This window comes from Thermobia domestica, chromosome 1, assembly GCF_964235325.1.
Source record: "Thermobia domestica chromosome 1, izTheDome1.hap1.1, whole genome shotgun sequence".
In the NCBI taxonomy this organism is placed as follows: Eukaryota; Metazoa; Arthropoda; class Insecta; order Zygentoma; family Lepismatidae; genus Thermobia; species Thermobia domestica.
In genome coordinates this window covers 137,945,576-137,961,093 of record NC_137454.1, presented here as the reverse complement: position 1 = coordinate 137,961,093, position 15,518 = coordinate 137,945,576, and the positions used below count along the sequence as shown (strand labels likewise).

Here is a 15,518-nt window from a genome sequence, read left to right as displayed (position 1 = left end):
AGAATTTTTTAAAAATTCCACATATCAAGATGCACTATACCAGTGACAGTGTTCTCCATTAAGAAATAAGGACCGTACACTTTAAATTTGCTAACGCCACAAGATACATTTACCTTTGGACTGTCATTTACGTATTTAATGGTTGACATGGGTTTTCATGTCCAAACGGATATACGATATTTATGTCTGAAATTTAAACAAAATCGTTAGAACCGTTTTTGAGAAAATCACATTTTTAAAAATTTATATTCTTTAGTATACTACCATTTTTTTGGAGGGTGGATAGAAGGAAAGTTGGAAATACCCTTCTACGAAATCTTATAAAAACTTACACTTCAAATCTGATACTGACACGTTGAACAATATCATTTCTAGGCAGCTGTACAGTAAATACACCGGGAGGAGCGAACGAAAGTTCTAAAAGCAATTTTTCGACATGTAGGGGCTATAAAACGTGTACATTCGTTAAAATCCCGAATTTGACTTTTCCACGATCGCCATACTTTTCCTCTCTTCTATCATCCATCGAAAATAAAAGAAAAAAGAACGAAAACTTGACTAATGTATAATTTTACTTGCAAAAACATCTAATTTAATCCTGAAGACGCCAAAATCTTCAATGGAAAAGAAAGAAAAGAAAAATGTCAAACATCTTACCCTACTAAAAGTATTTACATGTTATTATTACATAGAGAAATTCAAGAAATTAAAATAACAAGATGATCTTTTTGATATCGAGATTATTTTTTTCCACAAAACTTGAAGGTTACAACAATATATTTCTGATGTTTCTTTAAAACTAAAATAACCTTCCAATTATACACAATATGTTTTTTCTTTGTATCCTATACATCTATCGTGTTATAATTTTGGACAAACATTGGAGAAAAGCATAATAAATTCCGCCATCAAAATAAATATAACTTGAAATAGATGGACTTCCAGGCCCTGGAGCTACTTCTAGAAACTAACCTCCCTAACCTACATCACTTCTTTAATGATAAATTAGTATTTTAAATCTCTTCTCAGAGATCGAACAGCAACAAATGTATAAATGGATGATTACATTATTGTATGAAAATAATATCCGATGTTCAGCGTGAAATTGAGCATGGTTTTACTCTCAAACTCACCTATAATTCGAGTTAAGCTCAACTCACACTTATATTTTTCAAAAGCAGTTAGGTCACAATACAACTCACAAAAAGCAAGTGCGAATGGCGAGTTTTTTTTGAATAGTTGGTTCGGCCTGAATAAATATTTATACAGTAAGTTAAAGAGTTTAATTTATTGGTAGTAATTCTAGGACCTTAAACATACTCTTGATTCATTAATTAGTAATAACAACTTCTTTCTTGGAAAGTTAATTTGATCGGATCATAATTTTTTACCGGATGTTTTGAATCTTGAAAAATTCAGATTCTATCTAGAACTGTCTCTAGTGACCAAACAAGTCTTATTTAATAATCTGTACTAATTAAAATCTAATAATTCAGCAGAAAAGTGCGTCTAACGTAGCTTCTTGTTCAGAACGCTGACGAGGGCATTGAAAATCCCCACTTAGAAGTGCTTTGGTTTGTGTAATATTCAATTGGGAACAACTACTAAATGGTATAGATTGAATGCGAATCTTACTTGAAATACTTACAAAAACAGCAGAAATAATCCGATATACATTGCTCGTGAGGAAAAAATGCTGTATTGCGAATTTGCGAAATGGGAGATACCAGAATTCTCAAATTTATTAGATATTGATATAAAACATAGATTTGACTTCTTGTAAAATCGAGCCTATGTATATACATATTTCTTGTACTTTTCTTTATAAATGCAATAATTGCGATATAACGCAAATTTCACTTGGAAGTTGATTAATATATAGTGTATAGATAACTGTTTATTTTTTTACTCACTTCGTTACTAAATCAGATTTATTCATGTTTATGAGGCTTCAGCAAAAGGTAAAGTTTGCTTAAAAATTAATTTGATTACTAAAAGTTGCTTGCAAACTTATTGTGGAAATTTACAATAAATTGTTAATCTAACTGAAACTGTTTGCGGAAGTTATTTATTAAAATAATAGGAAATTTACTCACATTTTGCAAGTATTAAATTTTTTGGTTGTTTGAATGTGTACGTGTTTGTAAATGAAATCTCGAATTTATTTTCTTTGACTGATGCCAAGTGTGGGAGTGTGACATGTATACTTAAGTGAAACTTGTTAAGATTGCTAATAATGAAAAAATCATTATCTTCTTAATTAAAAGTATTGTAGATAGGAATGAGGTACTTATGAGCTCTTGTGTAACATTATTATATAATTTACCGTAAAAATAATTATTGAAATATTAAAAAAAAACATTAAAAACTGGAATTAGAAAAGTGTATTTAGAATAAAAAGTCACATGCTAAATAATTTCAACTTACCTACAATATCCAGTATTCCCCACATAACTCTCATTCTTGTCTTAAGATTTGATAAGTATACTGTATTATCCAATCGGTAATATTCGCCTATTTCTACGCTTCCTTCTTCGCTTTTTCTACAAAATGATATATAAAATTTATTAAACATCAGTACCATCTTTGATTCTATTATTTATGCCCCTTTAAACCTGCACTTATTTTATCCTTACATTAATAATATTTAATAATACTTACAGTTATGTGCCCAAAATGTCCGATGTGCAGCTTCACTATCCCTACATAGTTTGATACTCCCTTATGTCTTCTTACTCATCTGCTTTAGCAGGTGCGGCGTGACAAACTGGAAGGCTTCAAGCACTCTTGTCCGCAGAGCATCATTGTCACGTAAGGCTTTTTCCTGACATGTGATTTGATGATATCCCACAGGGCATTGTAAGATCTGGACTTTGAGTCAGTCAAGGGTAAGGAGCTGGTGAATTTGAAGACCATGTCTTATCCATCGGACAGGGGACAATGCGTTTAGGCACTCACGAAAAGGAAGTGCGACGTGGGTGGGAGCTCCATCGTGTTGGTAAACAACCATGTTGTTGATGCTCAGATTCTGCAGTTGTGGGAGAAGCCAGTTATTCAACATCTCCAGATAAACAACCTGATTCACTGAACCCTCAAAGAAATACGGGCCAAAGATGTCTTGTTCAGTCATCCCCGACCAAGACAAGACGTGTGGAAGATTGTTATTAATTTCTTGATTAAAAAACGTGTTTTTCTTTGCCCTTGTAAAGACTTCCTATCCCACTAACTTCGATAAATACACATTCATCATAGAAAAGAATACACTTCTGAGCAGAATTGATGGGGAAGGTTTACAACCAGATCCTGCATGCTTCCTGCCGGCAGTTTAAGTCATCGTCGGTTAGTTCATTGATATCCATTGGCCGCAATGTGTGTGCAGGCCTAAGCCCATTTTCAATGCAGCTGCATCGTGTTCTTTGCAATTTCGAGTTCTGTAGAGCGCGGAGGGAGGAGAATAATGTCCTGACTTTGTGATTGATTTGTAATGTGAACACAATTCACTGATGCACTAACTTCTTCTGCACACATTTCCTTCCGGATAGATGGACAACCAAAACGTAGTGAGTCCGAAACACTTCCCAGACGAAAAGCTGTCTTCTGCCACGTGAACAAATTCTGACAACTTGGTGGCACCTTGCCGAACCATTCACGAAACCTATCCATCATTTTCATTGTTGTTTCAGGTCATGAACCCACACACTTGCCACAAAGCAGCCCTCCAAAGTAAGTCACTGACATCTGCCATTGTCGTTCACCAGACACGGAAAGGCGAGGCAATGAACTGATCGAAGGACAGACTTTATTCTTCTCCCTCCACAGGCAGTTACGCGGCAATTCATGTGAGGAACAATGTTGTCATATCAATGATCAGGATAGAAGGTTCAAATCTTAAATATCTTAACATCTTACATTGTTACACGCAATTAATTCGGTTGTAAGGGGTCTTTCTGGCAACTCTGTATGTAAGAAAGTATTTTCTCTTTGGCATCGCATATATAATTTTTTTCGAGGTTCTACCGTTTCCTTCTTCCTTTCCATTGCACCAATTATTTCATGATTTTTCACTATCATTATTCATTCACCTCATTTAGTCTAAATGACATAATCGTGGGTCGTTAAATTAAAGATTCCACTTTTTTCTCTTCTGGACAAACTCAGCGGTTGTTTTGGTTAAATATCTCATGCTTTGTGTAAGTCAGTTAATTTCTATGTAAATGTAAAATCTTAAATATAAATTTATATACAAACTATCATTTTTACAATGGATGGGAAGTTTATCAAAACAATTACGAGGAATGTGGAAAGAATCATCAAAATGAAAACATTAAAATCTTCTTTCAGTTCAATAGGTCTAAGAAAATGAAGATGGTAACCTACCTTATATACAATACTTAAAAATTCAAAGATGGCGCCGTTGTGAAATTTTACAAATTTTACATTGTTATTTGTATTTCAAAGTAAGAAACAACATAGAATTATGTGATGTCAAGTCATCTGGACTTCACCGAAATGGCGAATCTGCAAAAAGGTTTTCAGACAGGCACGTTTACAGGTTCACAGCTCTCTGAAGAACTCGAAAAATCTACTCCTCGCTACTGGCCTAATTGGCAGCACGTGCACTCTTGGGTGCACAGGATCCCGGGTTCAATTCCCAGTCAGACAGCAGTAAAATTTCAACGCATTACGATGATTCGGATTCCACTTCAAGCTTCAGTTCTACGTCTCATATAGTCTCAGTGCTCAAAACTTACACTAAACTTCAACAACAACAACAACAACAAATCGAAATGTCGAGAAAATTCAGTCTTTTTACTTTCACAATTTACAAGTAGTATATGCATTTAAAGTATTTGTGTGGCTATTACACGCATATGTGTGAAGAAAACAAACATCAATTTATACAATCAGCTACTCAAGTATATTTTTACATATACAGTACAAAAGATAAGCAATATATACAAAAATAAAAATTATTAATTATTATTACCGAGGAACGGCATATTTTTAGGGACATAAAACTTAGTTTTTCTCGATTTTTAAAATTAATTGTGAGAATTTACATAAAGTAGACCGACAAACTGAGACAGGTTATTCTTCACATCAAAATAAGAATAAATGTTCATATGTTCCTATGGTCAGAAGTACATAATTTCATATTTAGAGTTGTCCAAAACCGTAGAAAAATTAATTTTGGGGTTGAATATCTCCAGAACCATTAGCTATTGAACTGAGGCAGCATGTTATTGTCTTGGACTTGTAATCTGCTCTATCAAACAATGTGTGATTCTGAATTGTTCAGTGGCGGCACAACAAGAGTCCTCCACTGGAAGTAACGGTCCCTGATATTCCGTTACGACAGATGGGTCCTATTCATGACAGATGGAACGACGTCCTAGCAGTAACATATAGTCGTTGACCGACCATCAATATTTTTAACAGAATCAGGATGGCAAAGAATGTTTGATATGTTGTGCGTAGTCGCATAACTACAGCAGGGATTGAATGGAGTGGATGAAATGGAAATAAATAAAATCATTAAATCTGCAGGTTCCTGACCAACAATAATGACCTGTGTGCTAAAGGAGACAGACACTAATAACACTTAATAATTTTAGAAGAATTAGTGCAGTGAGCATTTGCGAGAAAATGGGAGTATCCCCCAAAAGAAAACAATAAATGAAAAAAGAACAATTGATACAATATTCTTCATAACAAACTCACTTGATCATTGATCTAAAGAGGGATCCTTTACTATAAAAGTGCACACTGCCACTGAGTTACCACGTACTCCTTTTCTCCATGCCACGTAGTGAACAATAGATTGCTAACAAAGTATGGGATGTGGTGACATATAAAAACAACATTAGTTATGTAACAAATAGAGGGAAAAGTCGTGTGAAGAAGGTAGATATCTCGAGAAAAGTAACTAACTTATTCTCCCAGATTTCTTTTAAATAAATTAATATCCCACAAGGTTGCCTCTTAGGCTAAAGAAAGTGGATGATTAAAGAAATATGAAAAGAGTTGACGCAATGAGAATGCTAGGCAATGGGAGATCTGCGAGGAAACCCATGGACACTCTTGGAAATACAATTGCGGTGACCAACATTGAAAGTTCCCTGGCTATGTGGGTCATGTTGTAAGTAGTAATAGGAAAGGGGACGTGGTATTGCCAGGCAGTCAGAATGGTGAGTGTCATTGAATGGATCAGGGACGTTCAAAACCAGCACTTACATATTGTAATGGAAGAGCACGCGGGCATGTCTGGGAACAATAGTACAATCTACACTGGAAATAATATTCCTCCCTTCACCTCCTTTTAATCTTTGATGTGACAACATGTGACATTATCACAGGGACATAGAAAACAAACTGCAAGGAAATTGAAAACTCGTTATTTACGGATGCACTCACATTGGCCACAATGAATAAACATCATACGTCGCCTTGTAATCAAGAGATCCCTATTCGATTCCTAGGGCTTACAATAAGTTCAAATGCAACAGAAGGTCATGACCTTATTTGTAGTGGTATTGGTACTGAGAAAGGATATTAGACTTTAACATAAGTGCCGTAAGCAACATACGAAAATCGAGACAATAGTTGGCTTCTTCTCTAGCCATGTTGGTCATATTGAATGCAGCTGTCATGGAACATACAGAATAACATTTCAGTGTAGTCACAACATGTAACAGCCTTCAACATGAACATACACAGAGGAACATAGAATGTTTCAAGGTAAGGTGGAGTAACTGTGCTGGCCGTCACGTCCCTTCTTTTCTTCCTATCGTACAGCGCCCTTATTTCGTATTTTGCTTAGGGGACAAGATCCCCGCCGATATATGTATTTCACGTTTATCTACTGCCGCCTTTTGAACCTATTGTAACCTCTACGAATCGAACCCGGGAACCTTGATTACAAGGCGCCCCTGATATTATTCATCAATTGTGGCAAATGCGAGTGTACCACCTGAGTGTTGCTACCATCTGACTTTGAAACGTTTACTTCCTCTAGGAACTGAATAAATCAATTTGTTTCAGTGTGTCTCTTGCTATATTGACTTTCTCGTACTTAGTAATCATTGAAGAAAGAAGAAAAAGTTGTTCTTAGAAGTAATCAGCAGTAAAGAAAAGGAAAGAGATTAAAAAAATAATTTCTATTTTAGCGAACAACATTTTATGACATGAATATGATTTCTCTCTTTGTCCTCTTTTCTAATTGTACTTTTATGCTGTTAATTACATTTTAATTTCTATTTTTTATTGAATATAATACTAACTGAAAGCGTTTTCTGGGTCAAAACAACTTTTTCTATCTGAGCCTTAAGATATGTATTTATATAACAACACATAGGATGAAAAATATTTAAAAAGTTACTTACACTTTACTATAAACGACCACCTTCGATATAAAGACACACGTCAAGTAACATTTACAATTTAGTCCTGTTCCATTCTCCTCGAAAGTATTTATTCTTCCAAATTTATCTGAAGATAAAAATAATATATGTAGTTGCCAAAAATATGTAGAAGAAAAACAATACTTTCATTCACAGGGTAACATGGTGGCTCAGTGGCATTCGTTCGGAAAACGTTATGTAAGGAACATCATCTCTTGATAGCAGATATTTGTATTCTAGCCAGTGGTTACGATGTTAATGCCATATCCAAGCGAATCTATATCTTACTTCTTAGTAGCGTTATTACAGTTCTTTTGTGAAAAAATTTAGATGTTTGTGTGAGCGTATATGATGGTTGTTGTACGACGAATTATTCAGCGTGTGTTACATTCGTGAGATCATACTTCGTATCAATTGGAGCATTCAATGCACAAGAGAATCAAGTCCACTTTTTAGTCATTTTGAACATATTTCATCTTCATGGTCTCTATCTGAAGCTCTTTTCAGAACTTAAGAGATTCATAACCAGATATTGTAAATAACTCTTATATTGTCATATAAAAAAGCAATGTTAAAGTGTATGTACTTATGCGTACCGTAAATATCTTATTCCCCTTTTCTCACAACGTTGATAATTGGACTTGACTCTCTTGCACTCTGAGTATCCAAATTTTGCACAAGTCAAAATACTACTTCAATTTTCGTATACGACTGGATAAAAACACATTTAAATTAACAAATGATGAAGTGCATAGTAATTCCGAATTGGAATTCATACGGAAAATTCTATATATCATGTTGGTAAATTGAATTCTAACCATGACTAATAGTGAACTCAAATACACAGATGATCACATGCTTGAGTTCGATCTAGCTGACAATAGTATTACTATTGTTAAACTGTCTTTGTGAACCATGGATATAAACAGTTCACATGGTTGTTGTACCCACTATGGTGAAATACGGTCAATTTTAGATAAACAGTATTTGCGGACTATACATATGTTACCCGCACGGGACGTAAATTAGTTAAAACGAAGATTAAACAAAATAACTCTACTGTTTATTTATTACAGTATGTATTTTCCGTCTGCTCTGTAGTTATGCAAGTCAAATCCAAACATGTGCTTTGTGTGATCCTCAAGATCATTTTGTTCAAAACTGTTCACACAAAAAGAACCCTAACTTCAAACTTTCTCAGGAGGATCACAGCTTGCAACCACTATCGCTATGCACAGCTCAAAAATCTTCGACGAAAAATATCTTTAAATATCGGTAATTACACGAAGTTTCACTGCGCACACTTGGCAAAACTTCTTCCCGTCATGACAAATGAAACAATCCAAAGATTCCAACATTCTCCCCGACCCACCTATGGAGGAAGTGAGTTCTACTGAAGCGAAAATTCTTTCACATCTAGATAACACTACGATATAATTTCTTCTCATGAGAACAAGACACTAGAAGTTTCACAGGACGGCTGACTTATAATGATAGGTGACAAAATGTGAACGAAGGGATTAACATATGGTCCTAGTGTTAATTTGGGCCACGCTCCTAAGTCTGAATTGCATTTAGCGGTCAAACCAAACAACTGACTTAAATATGGAGCTACTTATTAGTGAATCTGCTAGTGAACCAGACTTTAGTGCACCAGCACATGAAAAACGTGATCTTTCAGTATTCAAGACTCGATGTATATCAGCTTTAGGGGCTGGGACATATGCCACTACTAGAAAATTACAACCTGCTACTTCAGTGGATGACTCATAGATATTTTCCTTGTAACATTGTGACCTCTTTTTCATACATTTGTGATCTGGTTACAATTTTGGCAACCCCCTTTATGTATAGTTAATGGACTTACTTCTTCTGTTAAACAATACGCGTTAAATGATTTCATTTCAAAACTGATATTGATGTGTTGTACGCTCAAGAATTATCCGAGCTCCCTCGTGGCAATATGGATAGCTTACGTGCTTTGGCATAGGTGACCCGAGTTCGATTCGCGGTGGCAGATCATGTGATTCCGGTCCCAAGTTAAGCTGTAGGTCCATGTCTTATATAGCGTCACTATTGAACAGAACGCTAAATTAAATCCAATTTAATCAAGAAGTAGCTCTCCCGAATTTCGATAGTATCTCAAATCATACATTTACAGAGAATATGTCAGGTACCTCTATCATCTATCATAGTAATCTAGCATTTGAGGAAGTTAACGATCAACCAAGTGAACGATTGTCTTCTGGCATGCTACAACAAACCAAATTATGTAAAATTTATGTAAGCTCAGGTTTCCAGAAAGCCTGAAAGACGAAGGATTTCTTTAACATTGACTTCTCACGAGCTTTATTTACCTAGCTAATGGTTCTAGTTCTTTATTTCAGCCGTGATTATAATTTAATTTTGCAACATATTGGCCAGACTTTGAACTTTTTCTTAACTTCAGCCACTTCCATATGAACGTGTGAAATTCAATCGGAGAAACACAACCGACTTGTATATTAATAATTTTAAATATAATACTTTCTTTTTTCCTTTGCTCAAACACTACCTCAACAGTCACAGTTTTCATAAACACAAGGCAGCATTTATTATATACCATGTACACATTTTCCTGGTTACGCGTATTGGCAAAGAGAATATTTGTGACAGGCAAAAACAGCACTTTGTGTAAAGACACATATGACTTATCTTCGCCTTTCTTAAAATACAAAAGCGGCGTATTTAGAAGGTGGCTACCGGGCTCAAGCCCTCCGGAAATAAATTTTTATATGCAAAACTTCATTAAAATTTGTCGGCACCCAAAAGAAAAAATATGAGTGCTTATTCACGTGTTGCGCGTAGCCCCCCGAAACAAAATCCTAAATACGCCACTGAAATACAACATAATACAATTTGCACAAATAGTTTACATCTTTTTTGGAGTTAAGCTGCCACATCTATTTATTTCATTGAGGGTGTATAAGGCAACATAAGTATTGCAATCAGCTGTCAAATTTGCACAGTTGCTTACTTCACATATTTTAGTTTCATTTTCGCAATAATCTTTTTCATATCCCAAATAATTTTTCAGGATCAACGCAAAATGTTTTCTAACTTTGCGATGAACTTTTGTTGACTTTATTTGGCCTTTTCTAATACTTTAATTTTTCTAACTTATGATTAGGCATAGACATTTACTTAGAATCTAAATTTACCTTATTTTGATCATCCCTAACTTGCAAGATATCAACAGGTAGTGAACCAGCAATAACTGGCTGTAATGCGCTACATTTTTCCGAACATTTGATTTCAACTACCTCTACACTTACCAGAGATAAAAATTCAAGTATGATTCAGATATCTCTACAACTTCCACAAATTTTACATTTAATTTTCGTGTTTTATCTTGTTTGATTTGCTGTGCAAGTGTTGCACAAGAACAAATTTTAAAACAACACATTTTTCAATGCATTGTTTTCTACCGTTTTATGATATTTTAGTAGTAGGTATATTGTATGATGACTACAAAACCCACTAGTATAGTTTGGTTGCATCCAATCGAATGATTTATTATCATTTTTTTTTTCGAGATCAACATCTGTGGGCTAGGAATTTCAAGTGTACATGTTTCTTTTCCTGAATTTGCGCTGATATATTTAACTAATTCAGAATCTACACAATTTACTTTTAAATTTGCAACCATTGCATGGTCTATATCAGGTATTACTATATTATTTTTCTGACTTGTAATTATTAATTTTCATATCTTTTTCGGTGATAACTACAAGCATTTTATTCATTTCCAAAATTGATTTAGCTTTTGACTTTTAAAAATTTTTTTTTCTAATTTTGTTTCTTTATGAACGCTTAATGCATATTCTATTTCAGATAAAGTAACCGGTTCGTCAATATTTTTGTACTTCTTAGAAGCTACAATATACTCATTTTCTTTTACTATTTCTTGCAATATTCTTGAGTTTTCTGCTATTGACATGGTTGCTAACCAACAATGAAAATTTTCAAAAGGAAAATCACTACTGACATTACAAAATTTTAATTTAGCTTAATACAGCGGTGGCCTACATATCCATCAGCCTACAATTTTACATTTGCGCCCCTGTTTGGGCGCCATTTTGGAACGTTCACCCGGCGTTCGTTCTCTGTGAAGGGCGAGCCACTGGTGACGGTATAATTGTTTAATTTGGCTTTTACGGTTTAGATAAGTTTGTCACTGGACGCAATGAAAACTATAGTCACTGGCCGCCGACTGCAGTAATACCTTTATGTGCAAATACAAGCTAATAATTTTAAAATTAATACTTATTACCTTACAACGCTAAATGTAACAGCAATAAATATTAAACGTAAAAAATGATTTTTCGGAACTTTTAAATACATACTAATATTAATAAATGTTTATTGGAAATATGAAAAAACGTGTTATCACTAAAATGTAGAATACAAGTTATCAAATATTATAGACACACACAAGAACATTAATGTATAAATAATGCGTTGATTATTTTATACTTTAATTACACATTAACATGTTTATTTTTCTTTATTTTTATATATAGTACCTTGATTCACAAATTCGCCTCGTGGATACGCGATTTATCTTTTAGCATTGTTGTGAACGCAAAATATTAACATTCTTCCAAATAACACAATTTTTGGGTTGCTTTATAATTATGTTGGATTCCAGCCATGATACTTATACATAGGGTTGGATTTCAGGGTAGATTGAGATAATGAAATACACTGCACCATGTTTACCTTTGTTTGGTTGCTACTCAAATATCTCAAATTTATCATATTTTTACCTGCAAACAAACTACATTGATCGTATTTAACGATAATTAAGTTAGTGTTGCATTTATAGAAGTTAAACTGATTATTATCAAGGATAAAATAGAGGATCTGTCGTTACAACAAAATCTTGAAAAAAAAAGTCACAGTTTCGTCACCCCTACTCTGCCCAATCCGCCCAATAAGATAGGAATGTTTTGAGCCAACAATCATGGCGGAAACGAAAGTAGCTAATCAGACGATGGCGGGAACGAGAGTGGCCAGTCAGACGTGCCGATGCTCGGTTGTTTTGGCTTCATAGATTTAAAATGATGAAGACACATATGGTCAGATCCTCTATTTTAAAACATCCTTGGATTTTATAAAGTAAAGCGCCAATTGAAAACGCACAGGAAGCTACCACCATTTTGTTTCTTTTGCATGGCAACACCTAATACTCTCTTTTCTTCTATTCCTGAATTGTTCATCTTCCGCCATCTGCACGGCATAAAAGGGGTGGAGGAAAGATTGAGGTATTGTGCTATTGGGAAATAAATTCACATTTACTCATTTTTGACTGTTTTGTACATATTGATAATTTGGAGTACGATTAAATATAATCTTTCACATTTTTATCATCAATCTGGTAAATCAATTTCATAGGAAAATTTACTTTTAAGTACCCTTTATGTTCGAACAATCGGGAAGTCCTGGTGAGTTTTAGTCACTTTGCTCTGACGAGAGTAGAAAAGAAAGAAGTTATTTTAAGAAATAATCTAATTAAAACATTGGTAGCATCTGATTATATGCAGTCACACGAGATTTGTTTAAAATATTGATTTTTTGTGTATTGATACCTTATGGCACTGTCAGAATGTTATAAAGTTTGTTACCAATCTCCGCTTACGTAAACCCCACATATCTATGGTATCACTATTTATTTCCCCATATTTCGGTAACCAAGAGGTGTAGCGAGATGTGGTTTTCGATTAACTAGTATTTGTAACGTTCTTTGAAATATTTCGTAGACATATGTTTCAAAATATTTAAAAATTCATAAATTAGGTACCCCATGGTACCCTCAAACCCTATTGGGGTACCTACCAAATTTTGCATAATAATGCATTTGCAATTGTTGTTAAACCTCAATAAGTGCTTTTTCGAAATTCATCGTTGTTCTACCCAAAACCCAAAAGTCCATACCCAACCCAATATAGATTTAATTTCAGTGGTTTTTCGTAATAATTCCAAAATTCAAACACCACTTTATAATTCATACTACGAAACTAATCTTCAACTTTATGGTTTAGATCATATGGTTGAATGAGGCAGCTACTAACCCATGTCCTCTACTACACTGCAAACGTTAGAAAGTAATGTTGCATTCTTTTTAGGCATTTCTTCATTATTTTGCATTAGTTTTCATTGAGGCTGAGGAACTTACCATTTTCTTGTCCATGTAATTATTTTACTTGTGGAAAGAATTGCTGGTTGTCCAAGTGCTCTCAACGGGCCGGATCGGGTCGGGTTGAAGACCGACCCGACCCGTGATCCGACCCGAGCTGACCCGATTGACCCGACCCGACCCGAGTAGCCTGACCCGACAACCCGACCCGAGTTGACCCGACTGACCCGACCCGGCCCGTTTGAGAGAACTATGTCACGACACTGGGTGAACGCCAAAATGCACTCCCATTGGGAATTAAACCCGGACCACGTATACCGAAGTCTTACACGTTAACCACTAGCTAGATCAAGCGGGGGATTTGTATATGCATCTTAGAGAATATTTGGCACTTTTGAGGTTTGGTTATTTCTTTTTATAACTGATACCAATGTCCGACGTGGGAGAAATTTATTATTTTTTTTTGCTTTAGTTCTATGTGACGAAATTTTTATTCAAGGTCAGTGTTCTCACCTGCTCGGAAGGCAGGGGGTCTTCACGGAAGGTAGCAGCAAGAGTCTCTTAGCGGAGACAAAAGGAAATTGTTTAACTACAATGATAAGGGTTGAGGAAACGGGAGAACACCTGTGATTTTTTCCAACCCTTAAACTTTCATTCCAAAATAGGTTCTTATGATTTCGGGACCCGCGCCACTTTGATTTTTCTTTCTTGGTAATTAAAACCTATTTTACAGTATATATAGTTGCAAGTAAGAAGATACATAATATGAATTTTGTAATTTAAAATTTAAAAATACAGTATGATAATTAATTATAAAGTACTAATTTTATTTCATCACTTTCAGCCCAACAAACGAAATTAAAAAAATTCGCACCCTGGGTCTTGGTAATCAATACTGCGTCTTATTCTTTGTCTTGCACAGTCAAGTCTTGGTCCTGCATTTGGTAGTCTTGGTGGTCTTTCATGCTATGCAAGAGCCAAGAATGCTAGCCTCAACGGTACAAATGAAGACCAAGTGTGATTATGGTCTTTCATACTATACAGACAGCAAGAAAATATGGTCATCGCTACTTGGTGATCACCAAAACCATGCCAAGAGGATTATTATGCACTTCGTCTTACATATTCAATCTTTATCTTGTTCTTGGGCTTGGTGAAACGAAATGAAATATTCAGTTTAAGGCTGTGTCCAACACTCGAAATGCATTGGGATTTTCCCTATATAATGACATGGCATATTTCTTTCCAAAATATTATGAAAACTATTTATTTTATACACTTCAAAATTCGTCCGAATGTTTGTTAGTATTAATATTGTATGTTCACTTTTACTTTTTCTTGCTAAGGTAATATTAGAGCGCACTAATTAAAAATTAATTTTCTTCCATATAAAAGCTGTTTAATATATGGCCCCACATTTTGCAACAACGCAGAACAGCAGATGGGAAGCTAACCAGGTAGATTTCTTTCATTCTCTGCCCCCCGCTGGGTCACGTGCGTGAACTTTGGGTTGTCCCCGCAGATAAAGAAACTGATGGAATGCAGATTGACAGCAGATAAGAGCAAAGTCTGTTTTCTCTCTCTTCATAGATCTTAAAGATTTCATTTATTCTAAAAGATCTCCGCGAATAATTACCTCTAGAGGCATATTGGACGTAAAGTAGTTTCGAACTGTGTAGTGTAGAATCAACTCGCTTATTTGTCGCATCAACTGACAAAAGTTTACAAAGAGATCAAAGAGGATTTACCCTGTTGTGATGTATAGCGAACTGCAAAAGGGTTAATATATCTGTAAGAAGAAAACGATCGAGAACTGCTTTTCGATATATATCGCATCGTTTTTGCGCTATGAAAATCAACATTGAAACCGGAAATAGCATTAAATTTCTACCAGTTCCGATTTTCAATAGAGAGATAGAGATGGAGAGGTATATTTTCTA

The 15,518-nt window shown here is 34.9% G+C and overlaps 1 protein-coding gene across 2 annotated transcripts in view; it reads right to left on the bottom strand.

Moving 5' to 3' along the window:
- LOC145689498 (uncharacterized) overlaps positions 1-15,518 on the bottom strand; it is a 175,688-nt gene that overhangs the window by 9,927 nt on the left and 150,243 nt on the right. For both annotated transcript variants that reach the window (XM_081763672.1, XM_081763675.1), the window contains exons 16-17: positions 7,383-7,488; positions 2,428-2,543 (exon numbers count right to left, since the gene is read on the bottom strand). In XM_081763672.1, coding sequence (XP_081619798.1) covers positions 2,428-2,543; positions 7,383-7,488 — 222 coding nt within the window. The remainder of the gene's footprint in view (positions 1-2,427; positions 2,544-7,382; positions 7,489-15,518) is intronic.